We start from the raw sequence: 19361 nt of genomic DNA, 5'->3' as shown, positions 1-19361 counted from the left end.
TCGTGATAGGAGACGAACACTTTCAGTTCGTAGCCCTGCCATTTGGTCTGGCGACAGCCCCACGGGTGTTCACCAAGGTCATGGCGGCAGTGGTAGCAGTCTTGCACTCTCAGGGACACTCTGTGATCCCTTACTTGGACGATCTACTTGTCAAGGCACCCTCTCAAGAGGCATGCCAAATCAGCCTGAATGTTGCACTGGAGACTCTCCAGACGTTCGGGTGGATCATCAACTTCTCAAAGTCAAATCTGTCACCGACCCAATCACTAACGTATCTTGGCATGGAGTTTCATACTCTCTCAGCGATAGTGAAGCTTCCGCTGGACAAGCAGCGGTCATTACAGACAGGGGTGCAGTCTCTCCTTCAGGGTCAGTCGCACCCCTTAAGGCGCCTCATGCACTTCCTAGGGAAGATGGTGGCAGCAATGGAGGCAGTCCCGTTCGCGCAGTTTCATCTGCGCCCACTTCAATGGGACATTCTCCGCCAGTGGGACGGCAAGACAACTTCCCTGGCCAGGAAAGTTTCCCTTTCTCAGACGGCCAAGGACTCTCTGCAATGGTGGCTTCTTCCCACCTCGTTATCACAGGGAAGATCCTTCCTACCCCCATCCTGGGCAGTGGTCACGACAGACGCGAGTCTGTCAGGGTGGGGAGCAGTTTTTCTCCACCACAGGGCTCAGGGTACGTGGACTCAGCAGGAGTCCACCCTTCAGATCAATGTTCTGGAAATCAGGGCAGTGTATCTGGCCCTACTAGCCTTCCGGCAGTGGCTGGAAGGGAAGCAGATCCGAATTCAGTCGGACAACTCCACAGCGGTGGCATACATCAACCACCAAGGAGGGACACGCAGCCGGCAAGCCTTCCAGGAAGTCCGGCGGATTCTGATGTGGGTGGAAGCCACGGCATCCACCATATCCGCAGTTCACATCCCCGGCGTAGAAAACTGGGAAGCAGACTTCCTCAGTCGCCAGGGCATGGACGCAGGGGAATGGTCCCTTCACCCGGACGTGTTTCAGGAAATCTGTCGCCGCTGGGGAAGGCCGGACGTCGACCTAATGGCGTCCCGGCACAACAACAAGGTCCCAACCTTCATGGCACGGTCTCGCGATCACAGAGCTCTGGCGACAGACGCCTTGGTGCAAGATTGGTCGCAGTTCCGGCTCCCTTATGTGTTTCCACCTCTGGCACTCTTGCCCAGAGTGCTACGCAAGATCAGATCCGACTGCAGCCGCGTCATACTCGTCGCCCCAGACTGGCCAAGGAGGGCGTGGTATCCGGATCTGTGGCATCTCACGGTCGGCCAACCGTGGGAACTACCAAACCGACCAGACTTACTGTCCCAGGGGCCGTTTTTCCATCGGAATTCTGCGGCCCTGAACCTGACTGTGTGGCCATTGAGTCCTGGATCCTAGCGTCTTCAGGATTATCCCAAGGGGTCGTTGCCACCATGAGACAGGCTAGGAAGCCCACGTCCGCTAAGATCTTCCACAGAACGTGGAGGATATTCTTATCCTGGTGCTCTGCTCAGGGAGTGTCTCCCTGGCCATTTGCTTTGCCTACCTTTCTTTCTTTCCTGCAATCTGGGTTAGAAAAAGGTTTGTCGCTCGGCTCCCTTAAAGGACAAGTCTCGGCGCTTTCCGTCTTTTTTCAGAAGCGTCTGGCACGACTTCCTAAGGTGCGCACGTTCCTACAGGGGGTTTGCCATATCGTACCCCCGTACAAGCGGCCGTTAGATCCATGGGATCTGAACAGGGTACTAGTTGCCCTCCAGAAGCCGCCCTTCGAGCCTCTGAGGGAGGTTTCACTTTCTAGACTATCACAGAAAGTGGTTTTTCTGGTAGCGATCACATCTCTTCGGAGAGTGTCTGAGCTGGCAGCGCTGTCATCCAAGGCTCCCTTCCTGGTCTTCCACCAGGACAAGGTAGTGCTGCGCCCCATTCAGGAGTTTCTCCCGAAGGTGGTGTGAGGCAAATCCCGGGATATGAAGATGAATTATGACTCCAGTCATAATCCCTCATCACTCCCTGGCAGTGCCCCCCTCCCTTCTTGTTCTCAATGTCCAGCATCTGTGAAGGTGTTACACCTCCATGGCCATCTCCTGTGATATGGAAATTAGGTGGCTTGGGGACAATGGACACAGGATGACTCCCTGCCGTGACCCTGTAGTGGGGGCTGCTAGCTAGTTAGCAAGGCTATGGAAATAGCCAGACAGAACGACTCCAGTAAAAAATGGTTCATATCTCGCAAGCCATATTTCCGATAAATATGGCAACCATAAAAATGGTGTCTCCGCATGCGGACGATGCCGGCACACCCTTTTTATGGGAGCAGGACATTGGGAAATGCCCCAGGCGTGATATCAGCCAATGGGGAACTGGCAGACAGGTCATGAGTCCCCTCGTTCTGTAGCTAAATTCATAACTGTCACAATGAGAGCATTGGCGTCCGCCTACGACGCTCCCAGGCAAAGTTATGGCCCATATTCCATGTTGTGGATTGTCCATAACTCAAGCCAGGGGTGGAGCAGTGCTCCCTCTGAGGTCACTAAGGTAGGAGGGGACCTGGATTTGCCCAGGTTGATAACCCTACTTCGGCCATTTTCCAGTGTTCTTTTCGCTGGGGGCACGTGTAGGAAACATCTGTGGGAAGGATCCTAGAAACCTGGGTACAGCGCCCCCCTGTGGCCAGACGCAACAAGGTAACTGCTGGAACTGTGTATGCCTGTTTGTAACCCATGCTTTGATTGTAACTGTACTCTGACATATGTATATTCTGTAGATTCCCTATTGTATATATTGTAGTTTCTAGTGTGCTTTAGGCTGATTAAATTATATAATTAATCTTGGGCTGTTCTGTTATCTCGATCTTGAATCCCACGTCTGTGTGTTCGGCTAATAGTTACCGTAAATCGGTTGGTGGCAGCGAATTGTGCCAAGGATTATTGTGGGGAGGCCAGTGAGATTCGGGGAGATTTTATATATTCCGCCCACGGAGGTCGGGGGAATATATACCTTACTCTCACCGGGGACCCTTCAATAATCGGCATAAGTAGTATAGCGGCCTCCTTGCTTATTGTCGGGCAATTCCATAATTGGCCTGACTATAAGAGGGGCGCTAGAGAGCGCGTCACGTGCTCTGTCTGTCGGTCGGGAGGTATAAAGGAGGGGTGACCCCCACTTGTTACCCCCCGATTGTGACGTACTGGTAGCCAGCGCGGGGGATTTCTGAGTGACCCCCCCGGTGGTTTGTGACATATTGGTGGCATAGCGGTGGGATCGAGATAATAGTGTGTGTGAGTGTGAGACCCATACTCCCAGACACTAAAGACTGCCTGCAGCAGCTGTGGCTGCTGGGGTCTTCAGACTAGCTCAACACTAGAGTGTCAGAGTGCAGATACTGTAAGGTGTGTGGAGGCATCAGGTGTCAGTTCTGTGTCAGTGACCAAAAGTCTGCAAGAATGGCTGATGGCACCAGGAGCAGAGCTATGCAACTGGCCAATGCTAAAGCAGGAGCCGAAGAGAGGGAGGACGGTGCTGTGGGCAGTAATGAGGAGGTTGCCCACGAGTCCTCCAGGAGCTCGACGCCAGAAAACCGTTCTGCAGAGGACAGCGCACAAGCTGGCAATTATGGACAAGATGAGGAGCAGCTCACCCAAGGGTCCTCAACGAGCCAGATGCCAGCCCTCCGCTCTGCAATGGACAGTGAATCACCAGGCTCCGCAGCGGGCCGCAGATCACCACGTGCCATTCCACCGAGCCTGGGAGGCTCGGATAGCCTTCTTCAAATGGCTATGGCCCTTCTCCAGGCTGGAGACCAGGAGGGCTACAAGGGACTCCTGGCAGAGCGCAGGGCAGAGCGGCAAGCAGCGCGTGAGGCTGAGGCTGCGGAGCGGCAGGCAGCGCGTGAAGAGCGCCAGGCAGAGCGTGACTACCAGCTGCAGCTAGCTCAGCTCCGGCCCTCATCAGCCACACGTGACCTTCAAGGCACCAAACTTCCAAAGGTCCGTGTTGAGGACTTCCCAGTGCTGGAGAAGGATGGAGACTTGGACTCTTTCTTGACTGCTTTTGAACGGACTTGCTTGCAGCACCATCTGGACAAGGACCAGTGGGCCAAATACCTGACCCCCCGTTTAAGGGGTAAGGCCCTGGATATCCTTGGGGACTTGCCTGCTGAGGCAGATCAGGGCTACGACACCATCAAGCGGGCCCTGATCCAACAGTACAACCTCACTCCGGAGTCCTACCGCAAGAAGTTCCGGACCCTGCAGAAGGGACCAAAGGACTCCTGGGCTGACCACCGGCGGGCACTTGCCCGAGCTGCCGACCACTGGACCCAAGGCCTGCAGCTTTCCACCGGACCGGAGATCCTGGACTTGTTCATCACGGAGCAACTCTTGTGGAACTGCCCTGAGGATCTCCGCCAGTTCATCCGAGACCAGAAGCCAAAGGGGTCCACGGCTACAGCTGCCCTGGCCGATGACTACACCAACAATCGAGCTCCTGAGGCCAGGAGAGCAGCCACCAGCAGCACCTGGAGAGGGGGTAAGATGAACTCTGCGACTGCCCCTCCTGCCCCTAGACTGCAGGGGGTGTCCCCCTCAACTCCCCTCTCCAGGCCCGTGGCAGAGCCAAGACGGTGCCACCAGTGCAACCTACCTGGACACTTCAAGGCCATGTGCCCTCAGCGTCCCAAGGCCCCGGCTCCGTCCCCGTCCCAAGGGCCGCCCAAGGTGTATTGTGTGGGTGGGGGTGGTGGTAGGTCCCTGGACAGCTTCCAACCTGTCACCGTCGGCCGGTCTGTGACCATAGGACTGCGAGACAGCGCCTCGGAGGTGACTCTGGTGCGGCCTGAGATGGTGTCCCCCCAAGACTTGATCCCTGGAAAAACCCTCGCTGTCTCCGGGATTGGAGGCACTGACCCGGCGCTGCCTGTTGCTGACATTTATGTGGACTGGGGCGCAGGGCGGGGGGTGAGGGAGGTGGGGGTAACTGATCGGATCCCTGCAAACGTGCTACTTGGGACAGATTTGGGGCAGATAACCTCCCAGTTTGGGCCCCCCCCAAGGGCTGAACCTTCAGCCAGTACTGACATGACTCCTGACAATGTTAATGTGTTATCTATGAATGATGTAAGGGAGGAGGGAGTGAACTCTGATATTTCTGCTTGCACAGACACCATAGACACACACGCAGCTGCAGCTGTGACAGGAGGGGAGGGGGTCAGAGAAAGGTGTGACAATGCCTCTACAAGTAACCAGCCTGTGAGCTGGGATCTGTTGCCCTCTGCAGGGATAAGCAGAGAGCAGGGTGCTGCAGGGGGAGGACCAGTGTGTGGGGTGGGGGCTACCACAGCAAATGTGGGGTCCCCAGAGATTTCACAGCGGGGTTCTGTTGCTGCAGGAGGGGAACAGGCAGGTGAGATTGGGGCCGGTCCAGGAGCGGAAGTGCTCCCAGGTAAGATCTCGGTGCATGGTTCCCCCACAACCGGGGTGTCAGGAAGCCAGGTAGGTCTGCCTGAACCGGCGACTTGGTCAGGAACGGAGGAGGAGCAGGCACGACCCACGGTCGCAGCGGCTGTGGCCGCTGTCACCCGCAGTGGGAGTGCTGGAAGCCAAGGGGCCTCCCGGAGGTCCGATAGCTCTTCCCCTTCTGACCAAGTGGCAGCCGAGTCAGGTGGAGGCCAGGACACAGGTCCCGGGGTACTGACTGAAGATGTGACAGTCTCGTCGATTCTGGCCACCTCTAGTCAGGGGTTTCAGGCAGCGTTAGAAGCTGACGACAGCCTGAAAGCTCTTAAGGAGCAGGCGGCACAGCCTCCCTCGGACTCGGACCCGGAGCGAGTGGTCTGGGACCAAGGACGGCTGTACCGGGCCACGGTCCAGCAGGGTTCACCGGAGGCGTGGCCCAGGGACCGACAGTTGGTGGTACCCTATCCGTTCCGGACGGAGTTGTTGCGGATCGCACATGAGATTCCGATGGCCGGACACCTAGGGATCGCTAAGACCAAGGCCAGGTTAAACCAGCATTTCTACTGGCCAAAAATGGGGGCCGATGTGGCTGCCTACTGCCGTTCGTGTGAAACCTGTCAGAGAGTGGGGAAGGCGGGGCCACGCCCCAAAGCCCCACTAGTATCTCTGCCAATCATCGATGAGCCTTTCAGGAGGGTGGCTGTGGATCTGGTCGGCCCGCTGGCCATCCCCAGCAGCTCCGGGAAACGCTTCCTACTGACGGTAGTGGACTATGCCACCCGGTACCCAGAAGCAGTGGCCTTGTCGTCCATTCGGGCTGACAAGGTGGCCACCGCATTGCTGGAGATTTTCTCCCGAGTGGGTTTCCCCCAGGAAATGCTCACTGACCGGGGGACCCAATTCATGTCCCAGCTGATGGAGGCCCTCTGTAAGCAAGTCCAGGTGCGACATCTGGTGGCCAGCCCGTACCATCCACAGACTAATGGCCTGTGCGAGCGGTTCAATGGCACCTTAAAGCAGATGCTTAAGATGTTGGTCGACTCCCATGGGCGTGACTGGGAGCGGTATCTCCCACACCTGTTATTTGCTTACCGGGAGGTTCCACAGGCCTCAACAGGATTCTCACCGTTTGAGCTCCTGTACGGGCGACGTGTGCGGGGCCCCCTGGCTCTGGTGAAAGAGGCTTGGGAAGGGGATTTGGCCACCCTCTTTTCACCTTAATCAGGATATCTCTTTGCCTTCGTTTTGTCCTCATGCAGTTCATCGGTATGAGAAGGATTTACATTTGTTAGATCTGGTGAGAGCACTCAGAATCTACATTTCCCGCACGGCGTCCCTGCGCCGTTCGGATGCACTCTTTGTCCTTGTCGCTGGTAAGCGCAAAGGGTCGCAGGCTTCTAAAGCCACCCTGGCTCGATGGATCAAAGAACCAATTCTTGAAGCCTACCGTTCTGCTGGGCTTCCGGTTCCATCAGGGCTGAAAGCCCATTCTACCAGAGCCGTGGGTGCGTCCTGGGCATTGCGACACCAGGCTACGGCTCAACAGGTGTGCCAGGCAGCTACCTGGTCAAGTCTGCACACTTTCACCAAACATTATCAGGTGCATACCTATGCTTCGGCGGACGCCAGCCTAGGTAGAAGAGTCCTGCAGGCGGCAGTTGCCTCCCTATAGGGGAGGGCTGTCTGGCAGCTCTAACATGAGGTATTCTTTACCCACCCAGGGACAGCTTTTGGACGTCCCAATCGTCTGGGTCTCCCAATGGAGCGCCGAAGAAGAAGGGAATTTTGTTACTTACCGTAAATTCCTTTTCTTCTAGCTCCTATTGGGAGACCCAGCACCCGCCCTGTTGTCCTTCGGGATTTTTGGTTTTTCGGGTACACATGTTGTTCATGTTGAACGGTTTTCAGTTCTCCGACGTTACTTCGGAGTGAATTTGTTTAAACCAGTTATTGGCTTTCCTCCTTCTTGCTTTTGCACTAAAACTGGTGAGCCAGTGATCCCACTGGGGGTGTATAGCCAGAAGGGGAGGGGCCTTACACTTTTTGGTGTAATTGCTTTGTGTGGCCTCCGGAGGCAGTGCTATACACCCAATCGTCTGGGTCTCCCAATAGGAGCTAGAAGAAAAGGAATTTACGGTAAGTAACAAAATTCCCTTCTTCTTCTGCACAGCAGCGCCCTCTGCAGGCAACACGGCTCCACTACAAGGTTGCATTGTAGTTCACTGTTCCATGATGGCCCAGAACTGTGCAGGGAAAGTCACACTAAGGCTGCTTTCACACATCCGGTTTTTGCTGAGCGGCACAATACGGCGCTTTGCAGAAAAAACGCAACCGTTTGGGTTTTTTTTGCCGCCGGTTGCGGGTTTTTCCGCATAGACTTGCATTAGCGTTGTATTGTGCCGCATGGCCTTGCATCTGATTTTTGCCGGATGCGGCATATTTAGCCCATGCGGCGGCCGGATGGAACGCTGCCTGGCCGTTTTTTTTTTTGTGCGGCGAAAAAACCGCATCGCGCCGGATCCGGTGCGATGCAGCATGTTTTACAATGCAAGCCTATGGACGCCGGATGCGTTTTTTTTGCACTGCGCATGCTCAGTATCAAGCCACATCCGTCAAAAAACGGACGGGTCGCATGGAAAAACTTATGAAACGGATCCGTTTTTTTCGCCGCATCCGTTGCATAGGTTTTTGAGCCGGATTGAGCTGCACTGCAAAAACCGGATGTGTGAAAGCAGCCTAATAAAGAAGCGCTGCAGCCCCTTGCTAAGCTCATCAATAGAGGATTATATTGACCCCCTTATGTGCTTTACTTTCAGAGCAGCCATCGTAGGACAATACTGGAGATGACGCTGGGATTCCTTAAGTTGCAAAGCAAGTGGCTTACAGATGAAGGTAATGTGTCTCTCCTACAGTGCTCACTCACAGGAGTGTTTTCTAACTGCGGATGCTCGCTATGAATGGATCATTTTCTATTCCAATGCCAGTGAAGGCTGGGTGACCCCAAAGACCTAATATAGCGAATTTACAATGTGTGCTATAATGGAGCCAGTGATGATAAAGCCTATGAAATGCTGTGGGATTGATGGTGCTATATAAGCCAATACAGTAAATAAAATATTTGGATTTGCAATTAAATGGAACCTTCTTTTTTTTTTTTTTTGCAGATGGAAATGGCCTGGCTCGTTTTAAGGACCCCCTGTGCAGTATGGTGTTCTCTGCGGTGACTGATCCCAGTACACATCTCCACCAGGTAGCAGTGAAGGTCCTCACCGTGCTGGGCACGCACCAAGGTACCCGTCTCATTATATCCATTTAGGGCATCGTCAACCTTTGAAAAAGTTTACTCTTAAAAAAAAAAAAAAAAAATTAAAAAAGTGACATATTGTGCTTTTTGAGCATGGAATATTAAAAAAATGCGATGTTTGTTTAAAAGAAAAGCTTTTCACCTGGTTGGGTTGTGCATGGTGGACCCAGCTCCATACACACACGTGAGAGGTGAATGGGAGCAGCCAACCTGGTATATAGAAGGAAATGCCCCAGAATCACAGAACAGGTGTCAGGCTTTCAATTCTAGTTCTTCTCTGTAAGTTCCACTTTTGATTTTTTCATCCAAATACTGATGATACACTGATGCCAAATACTGACCTGTGAAAGAGGCCTGTGTGACGGCAGGACTCGCAGGCTCGCTATGTAACGGCAGGGTGAGCAGGACCCAATGTGACGGCAGGGTGAGCAGGACTCGCAGGCTTGCTATGTGACGGCAGGGTGAGCAGGACTCGCAGGCTTGCTATGTGACGGCAGGGTGAGCAGGACTCGCAGGCTCGCTATGTGACGGCAGGGTGAGCAGGACTCGCAGGCTCCCTATATGACGGCAGGGTGAGCAGGACTCGCAGGCTCGCTATATGACGGCAGGGTGAGCAGGATTCGCAGGCTCGCTATGTGACGGCAGGGTGAGCAGGACTCGCAGGCTCTCTATATGACGGCAGGGTGAGCAGGACTCGCAGGCTCCCTATATGACGGCAGGGTGAGCAGGACTCGCAGGCTCGCTATGTGACGGCAGGGTGAGCAGGCTCTCTATATGACGGCAGGGTAAGCAGGACTCTCAAGCTCGCTATGTAACGGCAGGGTGAGCAGGACTCGCAGGCTCGCTATGTGACGGCAGGGTGAGCAGGACTCGCAGGCTCTCTATGTGACGGCAGGGTGAGCAGGACTCGCAGGCTCGCTATGTGACGGCAGGGTGAGCAGGACTCGCAGGCTCGCTATGTGACGGCAGGGTGAGCAGGACTCGCAGGCTCTCTATATGACGGCAGGGTGAGCAGGACTCGCAGGCTCGCTATGTGACGGCAGGGTGAGCAGGACTTGCAAGCTTTCTCTATGTAATAGCAGGGTGAGCAGGACTCGCAGGCTCGCTATGTGACGGCAGGGTGAGCAGGACTTGCAAGCTTTCTCTTTGTAATAGCAGGGTGAGCTGGACCCACAAGCTTTCTTTCTTTGTCGCTCCATTGGGAGACCCAGACAATTGGGTGTATAGCTTCTGCCTCCGGAGGCCACACAAAGTATTACACTTTTAAAAAAGTGTAACCCCTCCCCTCTGCCTATACACCCTCCCGTGGATCACGGGCTCCTCAGTTTTATGCTTTGTGTGGAAGGAGGCACACATCCACTCATGCATTCTCATACATAGTTATGTCGGATGGAAGAAAAGAGGTCCCCAATGGGGTCCCCGGCATGTTCCCTTCTCACCCCACTATGTCGGCAGTGTTGTTAAGGTTGAGGTACCCATTGCGGGTACGGAGGCTGGAGCCACATGCCGTCTCCTTCACCATCCCTTATGCGGCTCTGGGAGAAGTGGGATCCTATGCGCTCATCCATGTGCTGGGACCGTGCTCCATCCGCAGCCCCTGGTGGAACCTGCCAGACCGGAGCTTATTCATCCCCAGGGACCGGGCCCTGCAACTTGAAGGTACTCTGTATCCTCATGTGGGGACTGTAGAGGGGTCGCACCTTCCCCCGGAAGCCGCGGTGGTTCCGTCCGTTATCTTTTCGGCGGACCTCCGCGCCGACCGTGCCTGCTTGTCGGCCGCGGCCTTAAATTTAGCCCCCGGCTTCGCCGCGGCCTAGTCCGAAAAATGCCGCCCCCGAGCCTGCCTGTCAGTGGTAAGGGCGGGATTGCCGACATGACGTCAGCATTGAGGGCTGGAGCATCCTGCATATCTCCCTCCCCCCTCATTCACCACTTGGGGACTCCAGATTCCCGCTCTTTGTTAGTGCCGCCCTCGGCTCCACTCCCCCCCTGAGAGCTCCGGCAGCCATTTTTAACATTCTGCTGGTGGATGCTATTCAGCAGCAAGGCTCTGCAGCTCCGGGGGATCCACGACAGGGAATCTGGAGGACACACTCCGCTAGTGAGCGGTCGGTAAGCCACACCGGTCACCCGGTGCTGGTCTCCCCTAAGGTGCCGGGATATGGATATAGATATATATATATATATATCACAGATATATATATATATCTGTTAGGAAAGGCGGTATACCCTTTTCCCATATACCCTCAGTGGTCACTCTCCTGAGAGACAACAGCATGTCATCAACAAGGAGCAAAGCTACTAAGGCGCAGATTTTTTTCGCGGCCTGTACCTCTTGTGGGGCTATGTTGCCTGCGGGATCCACCTACCCTCACTGTGATCAATGCTCGACTCCTGCCACGCTTGCTCAGCCGGAGCCTAGGGCAATGGTGGGCCCCTCGGCTCAGGTAGATCCCCCTGCTCCCCCTGAGCAGGCTGCAGGGGCAGAGGCACCGGCATTGGCCTCTTTCGCTGAGAAACTCTCAGTCACTTTCTCAATCCATTGCTCAGTCTATGGACAAATGGTCATCTAAGCTGCTTGAGGCATTGCAGTCCAGACCGGGCTCTTCACAGGCCCCGGTCCCTGTTAGCTTGTCTTCTCCAGGTCCTGGAGCGCGGCGCGCTCCCAGGATAGCCCCTAGGTCCCAGGCGGAGGACTCCTGCCCGGATCGCAGCCCCAGACCTGCTAAGCGGTCTCGCTGGGATTCTTCCCCGGCCTCCTCACGCTGCTCTGGATCCCAGTCTGAGGACTCTCAGGAAGACGAGGCGGACGTGGGAGCTCAGGGCTCTGACCCTGACTTCGCCCTTAACCTTGATACCCCTGAGGGGGACGCATTAGTAAATGATCTTATCTCGTCCATCAACCAGGTGCTGGATCTCTCACCACCACCTCCTCCTGCAGAGGAGTCAGCTTCTCAGCAGGAGAAACACCAATTTCGATTCCCAAAACGTACGCGCAATACGTTTTTTGATCACTCTAACTTCAGGGACGCTGTCCAGAAGCCCAGAGCGGTCCCGGACAAGCGCTTTGCTAAACGGCACACTGACACGCGTTATCCCTTTCCAGCTGAAGTTGTGAAGGGCTGGGCACACTCTCCCAAGGTGGATCCTCCAGTCTCTAGATTGTCTGCTAGGTCAGTTGTGTCGGTTGCCGATGGCTCATCCCTGAAGGATGCCACTGACAGACAGAGCTCTTGGTGAAGTCTATTTATGAGGCCACGGGCGCGTCTTTCGCCCCGGCCTTTGCGGCTGTGTGGGCTCTCCAAGCAATCTCAGCATGTCTGATTGAGATTAATGCTGTCACGCAGAATTCGGCTCCGCATGTCTCTTCCTTGACCTCTCAGGCATCAGCATTTTCGTCCTACGCCATGAACGCCGTCCTGGACTCCGCTAGCCGTACGGCTGTGGCATCCGCTAACTCCGTGGCAGTCCGCAGGGCCATGTGGTTGCGCGAATGGAAAGCAGACTCTGCTTCCAAAAGATTCCTTACTGGTTTGCCTTTTTCTGGCGAATGTTTGTTTGGCGAACGGTTGGATGAGATTATTAAGGAATCCTCGGGAAAGGACTCCTCCTTACCCCAGTCCAAACCTAAGAGACCTCACCAGAGAAAAATCCAATCGAGGTTTCGGTCCTTTCGTCCCTCCGCCAAGCCCCAATCCTCTTCGTCCAACCGGCCGGAGAAAGGCCAGAGGAACTCCTATGCGTGGCGGTCTAAGTCACGCCCCCAAAAGGCCGCAGGAGGCACTGCCTCCAAGACGGCCTCCTCATGACTCTCGGTCTCATCTAGCCACATCCTCGGTCGGTGGCAGGCTCTCCCGCTTTGGAGACGCCTGGTGGCCACACATTCAAGACCGATGGGTGAGAGACATTCTGTCTCATGGTTACAGGATAGAGTTCAGCTCTCGACCTACGGCTCGTTTTTTCCGAACTTCTCCACCCCCCGCACAGGCCGATGCACTTTTTCAGGCAGTGGACGCTCTAAAGATGGAAGGAGTTGTGATTCCCGTTCCCCTTCAGGAACGTGGTCGCGGACTTTACTCCAACTTGTTCGTGGTGCCAAAAAAGGACGGGTCATTCCGTCCCGTTCTGGACCTCAAGCTGCTCAACAGACATGTGAGAACCAGACGGTTTCGGATGGAATCTCTCCGCTCAGTCATCGCCTCGATGTCACAAGGAGACTTCCTGGCATCGATCGACATCAAGGATGCGTATCTCCATGTGCCGATCGCACCCGAACATCAACGTTTCTTGCGTTTCGCCATCGGGGACGAACACCTCCAGTTCGTCGCATTGCCCTTCGGCCTGGCGACAGCCCCACGGTTCTTCACCAAAGTCATGGCATCCGTCGTGGCGTTCCTGCACTCTCAGGGCCACTCGGTGATCCCATACTTGGACGATCTCCTGGTCAGGGCCCCTTCTCGGGTGGCGTGTCAACGTCTTACCGTCACTCTGACGACTCTCCAGCAGTTCGGGTGGATCATCAATTTCCCGAAATCCAAGTTGACGCCGACACAATCGCTGACTTACCTCGGGATGGAGTTTCATACCCAGCCAGCGCTAATCAAGCTCCCGCGGGACAAACAGCTTGCTCTGCAGGCGGGGGTGCAGTCACTTCTTCGGAGTCAGTCACATCCCTTAAGGCGCCTCATGCACTTCCTGGGGAAGATGGTTGCAGCTATGGAGGCAGTGCCGTTCGCGCAATTCCATCTACGGCCACTCCAATGGGACATTCTTCGCAAATGGGACAAGAGTGCGGCTTCCCTCGACAAGAACATCTCTCTTTCACTTGCAGCCAAAACATCACTTCAGTGGTGGCTCCTACCCACATCTCTGTCTCGGGGAAAATCATTCCTCCCTCCAACCTGGGCTGTGGTCACGACGGACGCGAGCCTGTCAGGTTGGGGAGCGGTTTTTCTCCACCACAGGGCTCAAGGAACCTGGACTCCAGTAGAATCGTCCCTTCAGATCAATATTCTGGAGATAAGGGCAGTATATCTAGCCCTATTGGCTTTCCATCGGTGGCTGGAGGGCAGGCAGATCCGAATCCAGTCGGACAACGCCACTGCCGTCGCCTACATCAACCACCAAGGCGGCACTCGCAGTCGTCAAGCCTTCCAAGAAGTCGGGCGGATTCTGCAGTGGGTGGAAGTAACAGGCTCCACCATCTCTGCAGTTCACATCCCGGGCGTGGAAAACTGGGAAGCAGATTTTCTCAGTCGTCAGGGCATGGACGCGGGGGAATGGTCTCTTCACCCAGACGTGTTTCGAGAGATCTGTCGCCGCTGGGGAACGCCGGACGTCGATCTCATGGCGTCACGACACAACAACAAGGTCCCGGCCTTCATGGCACGGTCTTAGGATCACAGAGCTCTGGCAGCGGACGCTCTGGTCCAGGATTGGTCGCAGTTTCGACTGCCATATGTGTTTCCCCCTCTGGCGATGCTGCCCAGAGTACTACGCAAGATCCGGTCCGACTGCCGTCGCGTCATTCTCGTCGCTCCAGACTGGCCGAGGCGGTCGTGGTATCCGGATCTGTGGCATCTCACGGTGGGTCAACCGTGGGCGCTTCCAGACCGCCCAGACTTGCTGTCACAAGGGCCGTTTTTCCATCTGAATTCTGTGGCCCTCAACCTGACTGTGTGGCCATTGAGTCCTGGCTCCTAGCGTCTTCAGGGTTATCTCAGGATGTCATTGCCACCATGAGACAAGCCAGGAAGCCAACGTCCGCCAAAATCTATTACAGGTCTTGGCAAATCTTCTTATCCTGGTGCTCTGATAACGGTTTTCCTCCATGGCCGTTTGCTTTACCCACATTTCTTTCATTCCTACAATCTGGAATGGACAAGGGTTTGTCCCTCGGCTCTCTCAAGGGCCAAGTGTCGGCGCTCTCCGTGTTTTTTCAAAAGCGTCTAGCCAGGCTTCCGCAGGTCCGCACGTTCCTGCAGGGGGTTTGCCACATGGTCCCACCTTACAAACGTCCGTTGGAACCTTGGGATCTTAACAGGGTTCTGACGGCTCTTCAAAAGCCGCCTTTTGAGCCGCTGCGAGATGTCTCTCTCTCCCGTCTTTCTCAGAAGGTGGCCTTCCTGGTGGCAGTCACATCACTTCGGAGAGTGTCTGAGCTTGCAGCGCTGTCATGCAAAGCCCCCTTCCTGGTTTTCCACCAGGATAAGGTGGTTCTGCGTCCTGTCCCGGAATTTCTCCCTAAGGTGTCCCCTTTTCATCTAAATCAGGATATCTCCTTGCCTTCCTTTTGCCCTCATCCAATTCACCAGTGTGAAAAGGATTTGCACTCTTTGGATCTAGTGAGAGCACTCCGGTTCTACGTCTCTCGCACGGCGCCCCTGCGCCGTTCAGATGCGCTCTTTGTCCTTGTCGCTGGCCAGCGTAAGGGCTCTCAGGCCTCCAAGTCAACCTTGGCTCGGTGGATCAAGGAACCGATTCTCGAGGCCTACCGTTCTTCTGGGCTTCCACTTCCTGCAGGGTTGAAAGCCCATTCTACCAGAGCCGTAGGTGCGTCCTGGGCTTTGCGGCACCGGGCGACGACTCAGCAGGTGTGTCAGGCAGCTACGTGGTCTAGTCTGCACACTTTCACGAAGCACTATCAAGTGCATGCCTATGCTTCGGCAGACGCCAGTCTAGGTAGGCGAGTCCTCCAGGTGGCGGTTGCCCACCTGTAAGAGGGGGCCGTTTTCGGCTCCTTTTATTGAGGTATTCTTTTACCCACCCAGGGACTGCTCTTGGACGTCCTAATTGTCTGGGTCTCCCAATGGAGCGACAAAGAAAATGGGAATTTTGTTTACTTACCGTAAATTCCTTTTCTTCTAGCTCCTATTGGGAGACCCAGCACCCGCCCCTGTGCCCTTCGGGCTGGTTGTTCTTTTGTGTACACATGTTGTTGATGTTGATTTGTTCTTATGGTTCATGGTTTTCAGTTCTCCGAACATCCTTCGGATTGAATTTACCCTAGACCAATTTATAAGTTTTCTCCTTCCTGCTTTTGCACCAAAACTGAGGAGCCCGTGATCCACGGGAGGGTGTATAGGCAGAGGGGAGGGGTTACACTTTTTTAAAAGTGTAATACTTTGTGTGGCCTCCGGAGGCAGAAGCTATACACCCAATTGTCTGGGTCTCCCAATAGGAGCTAGAAGAAAAGGAATTTACGGTAAGTAAACAAAATTCCCTTTTTCTTTGTCGCTCCATTGGGAGACCCAGACAATTGGGTGTATAGCTTCTGCCTCCGGAGGCCACACAAAGTATTACACTTAAAGTGTAACCCCTCCCCTCTGCCTATACACCCTCCCGTGGATCACGGGCTCCTCAGTTTTATGCTTTGTGTGGAAGGAGGCACACATCCACTCATGCATTCTCATATTAGTTATGTCGGTTGGAAGAAAAGAGGGCCCCCACGGGGCCCCCGGCATGTTCCCTTCTCACCCCACTACGTCGGCGGTGTTGTTAAGGTTGAGGTACCCATTGTGGGTACAAAGGCCGGAGCCTCATGCCGTCTCCTTCACCATCCCTTAGCGGCTCTGGGAGAAGTGGGATCCTGAGCGGTCATCCATTTACTGGGACCGTGCTCCCTCCGCAGCCCCTGTGGGAATCTGCCAGACCGGAGTCTATTCAACCTCAGGGACCGGGCCCTGCAACTCATCAACCACCAAGGCGGCACTCGCAGTCGTCAAGCCTTCCAGGAAGTCCGGCAGATTCTGCAGTGGGTGGAAGCCACAGCCTCCACCATCTCCGCAGTTCACATCCCGGGCGTAGAAAACTGGGAAGCAGATTTTCTCAGTCGTCAGGGCATGGATGCGGGGGAATGGTCTCTACACCCAGAAGTGTTTCGAGAGATCTGTCGCCGCTGGGGAACGCCGGACGTCGACACGGCACAACAACAAAGTCCCGGCATTCATGGCTCGGTCTCTAGATCACAGAGCTCTGGTGGCGGATGCGTTAGTTCAGGATTGGTCGCAGTTTCGACTGCCTTACGTGTTTCTTCCTCTGGCGATGCTGCCCAGAGTGTTACGCAAGATCAGATCTGACTGCCGTCGCGCCATTCTCGTCGCTCCAGACTGGCCGAGGCGGTCGTGGTACCCGGATCTGTGGCATCTCACGGTGGGACAACCGTGGGCGCTTCCAGACCGCCCAGACTTGCTGTCACAAGGCCCGTTTTTCCATCTGAATTCTGTGGCCCTCAACCTGACTGTGTAGCCATTGAGTCCTGGCTCCTAGCGTCTTCAGGGTTATCTCAGGATGTCATTGCCACCATGAGACAGGCCAGGAAGCCAACGTCCGCCAAGATCTATTACAGGTCTTGGCAAATCTTCTTATCCTGGTGCTCTGATAACGGTTTTCCGCCATGGCCGTTTGCCTTACCCACTTTTCTTTCATTCCTTCAATCCGGAATGGACAAGGGTTTGTCACTCGGCTCCTTCAAGGGCCAAGTATCGGCGCTCTCCGTATTTTTTCAAAAGCGCCTAGCCAGGCTTCCGCAGGTCCGCACGTTCCTGCAGGGAGTTTGCCACATAGTCCCACCTTACAAACGTCCGCTGGAACCCTGGGATCTTAACAGGGTGCTAACGGCTCTTCAGAAACCACCTTTCGAGCCGCTGCGGGATGTCTCTTTATCACGTCTTTCGCAGAAGGTGGCCTTTCTAGTGGCAGTCACATCACTCCGGAGAGTGTCTGAGCTTGCAGCGCTGTCATGCAAAGCCCCCTTTTTGGTGTTTCACCAGGATAAGGTGGTTCTGCGTCCGGTCCCGGATTTTCTCCTTAAGGTGGTATCTCCTTTTCATCTCCATCAAGATATCTCCTTGCCTTCATTTTGCCCTAATCCAATTCACCAATGTGAAAAGGATTTGCACTCTTTGGATCTAGTGAGAGCACTCCGGTTCTACGTGTCTCGCACGGCGACCCTGCGTCGTTCAGATGCGCTCTTTGTCCTTGTCGCTGGCCAGCGTAAGGGTTCGCAGGCTTCCAAGTCAACCTTGGCTCTGTGGATCAAGGAACCGATTCTCGAAGCCTACCGTTCTTCTGGGCTTCCGCTTCCTTCAGGGCTGAAAGCCCATTCTACCAGAGCCGTAGGTGCGTCCTGGGCATTGCGGCACCGGGCTACGGCTCAGCAGGTGTGTCAGGCAGCTACGTGGTCTAGTCTGCACACTTTCACGAAACACTATCAAGTGCATACCTATGCTTCGGCAGACGCCAGTTTAGGTAGGCGAGTCCTTCAGGCGGCGGTTGCCCACCTGTAAGAGGGGGCCGTTGCGGCTCTTTTTATTGAGGTATTCTTTTACCCACCCAGGGACTGCTTTTGGACGTCCCAATTGTCTGCGTCTCCCAATGGAGCGACAAAGAAGAAGGGAATTTCTTTGTCGCTCCATTGGGAGACCCAGACAATTGGGTGTATAGCTTCTGCCTCCGGAGGCCACACAAAGTATTACACTTTAAAAAGTGTAACCCCTCCCCTCTGCCTATACACCCCCCCCGTGGATCACGGGCTCCTCAGTTTTATGCTTTGTGTTGAAGGAGGCACACATTCACGCAAGCTCCCATTTTAGTCAGCAGCAGCTGCTGATTGTATCGGATGGAAGAAAAGAGGGCCTCTAACAGGGCCCCCGGCATGCTCCCTTCTCACCCCACTAAGTCGGCGGTGTTGTTAAGGTTGAGGTACCCATTGCGGGTACACAGGCTGGAGCCACATGCCGTTTTCCTTCCCCATCCCTTAGGGGCTCTGGGAGAAGTGGGATCCTAACCGGTCACCATTCACTGGGACCGGGCTCCCTCCGCAGCCCCTGTGGGATTCTGTCGGACAGGAGACTGAGTATCATCAGGGACAGGGCCCTGCATCTACAGGTACTCTGTGTCCCCTTGGGGACGGTGCATGGAGCACCTTGGCCTCAGACGCTGCAGCGACTGCGGTGTTGGTATGAGACCGGGACTACCGCGCCGACCGCATCTGCTTGCCGGCCGCGGTTTTAACTTTAGTCCCCGGCTTTTGCGGCCTAGTGCCTTAAACTCCCGCCCCCGGGCCTGCCAGTCAGGGGTAAGGGCGGGACGGTCGGTCTGACGCCGACAGTGAGGGCTGGAGCACACTTAGCTGTCCTCCGCCCCCCTCACTAATCACTCTAGGGCACCAGATTCCCGCACTTTTGTAGTTACGCCCACGGCTCCCTCCTCCCCTGTGAACGCCGACAGCCATGTTTTAAGCACATTCTGCCGGTGGAGGACTTCTGGCTGCATCTCTGGGAGACCCGAGGCAGGGAATCTGGTGGCCACACACCGCTTGAGCGGTCGGTAAGCCACACCGGTCACCCGGTGTTGGGACCCCTAGAGTGCCGAACTTTATATATATATATATATATATATATATATATATATATATATATATATATATATATATATATATATATATATATATATATATATATATATATATATATATATATATAATTATATTTGTATACATTTTCTCGGTTCGGCTGTACTGTTAGCTTGTGGCTATATATCCCTCAGTGATCACGCTCCTGGGAGACAACAGCATGTCGTTCACAAGGA

At 54.8% G+C, this 19361-nt stretch overlaps 1 protein-coding gene across 2 annotated transcripts in view; it reads left to right on the top strand.

Moving 5' to 3' along the window:
- The window catches only part of MMS19 (MMS19 cytosolic iron-sulfur assembly component), a 209237-nt gene that overhangs the window by 63485 nt on the left and 126391 nt on the right, over positions 1-19361 (top strand). For both annotated transcript variants that reach the window (XM_075348390.1, XM_075348389.1), the window contains exons 14-15: positions 8284-8359; positions 8632-8757. In XM_075348390.1, coding sequence (XP_075204505.1) covers positions 8284-8359; positions 8632-8757 — 202 coding nt within the window. The remainder of the gene's footprint in view (positions 1-8283; positions 8360-8631; positions 8758-19361) is intronic.

The sequence above is a fragment of the Anomaloglossus baeobatrachus genome, chromosome 5 (assembly GCF_048569485.1).
Source record: "Anomaloglossus baeobatrachus isolate aAnoBae1 chromosome 5, aAnoBae1.hap1, whole genome shotgun sequence".
NCBI lineage: Eukaryota > Metazoa > Chordata > Amphibia > Anura > Aromobatidae > Anomaloglossus > Anomaloglossus baeobatrachus.
The sequence above is the reverse complement of the archived record's forward strand: the minus strand, read 5'-3'. Positions and strand labels throughout refer to the sequence as shown.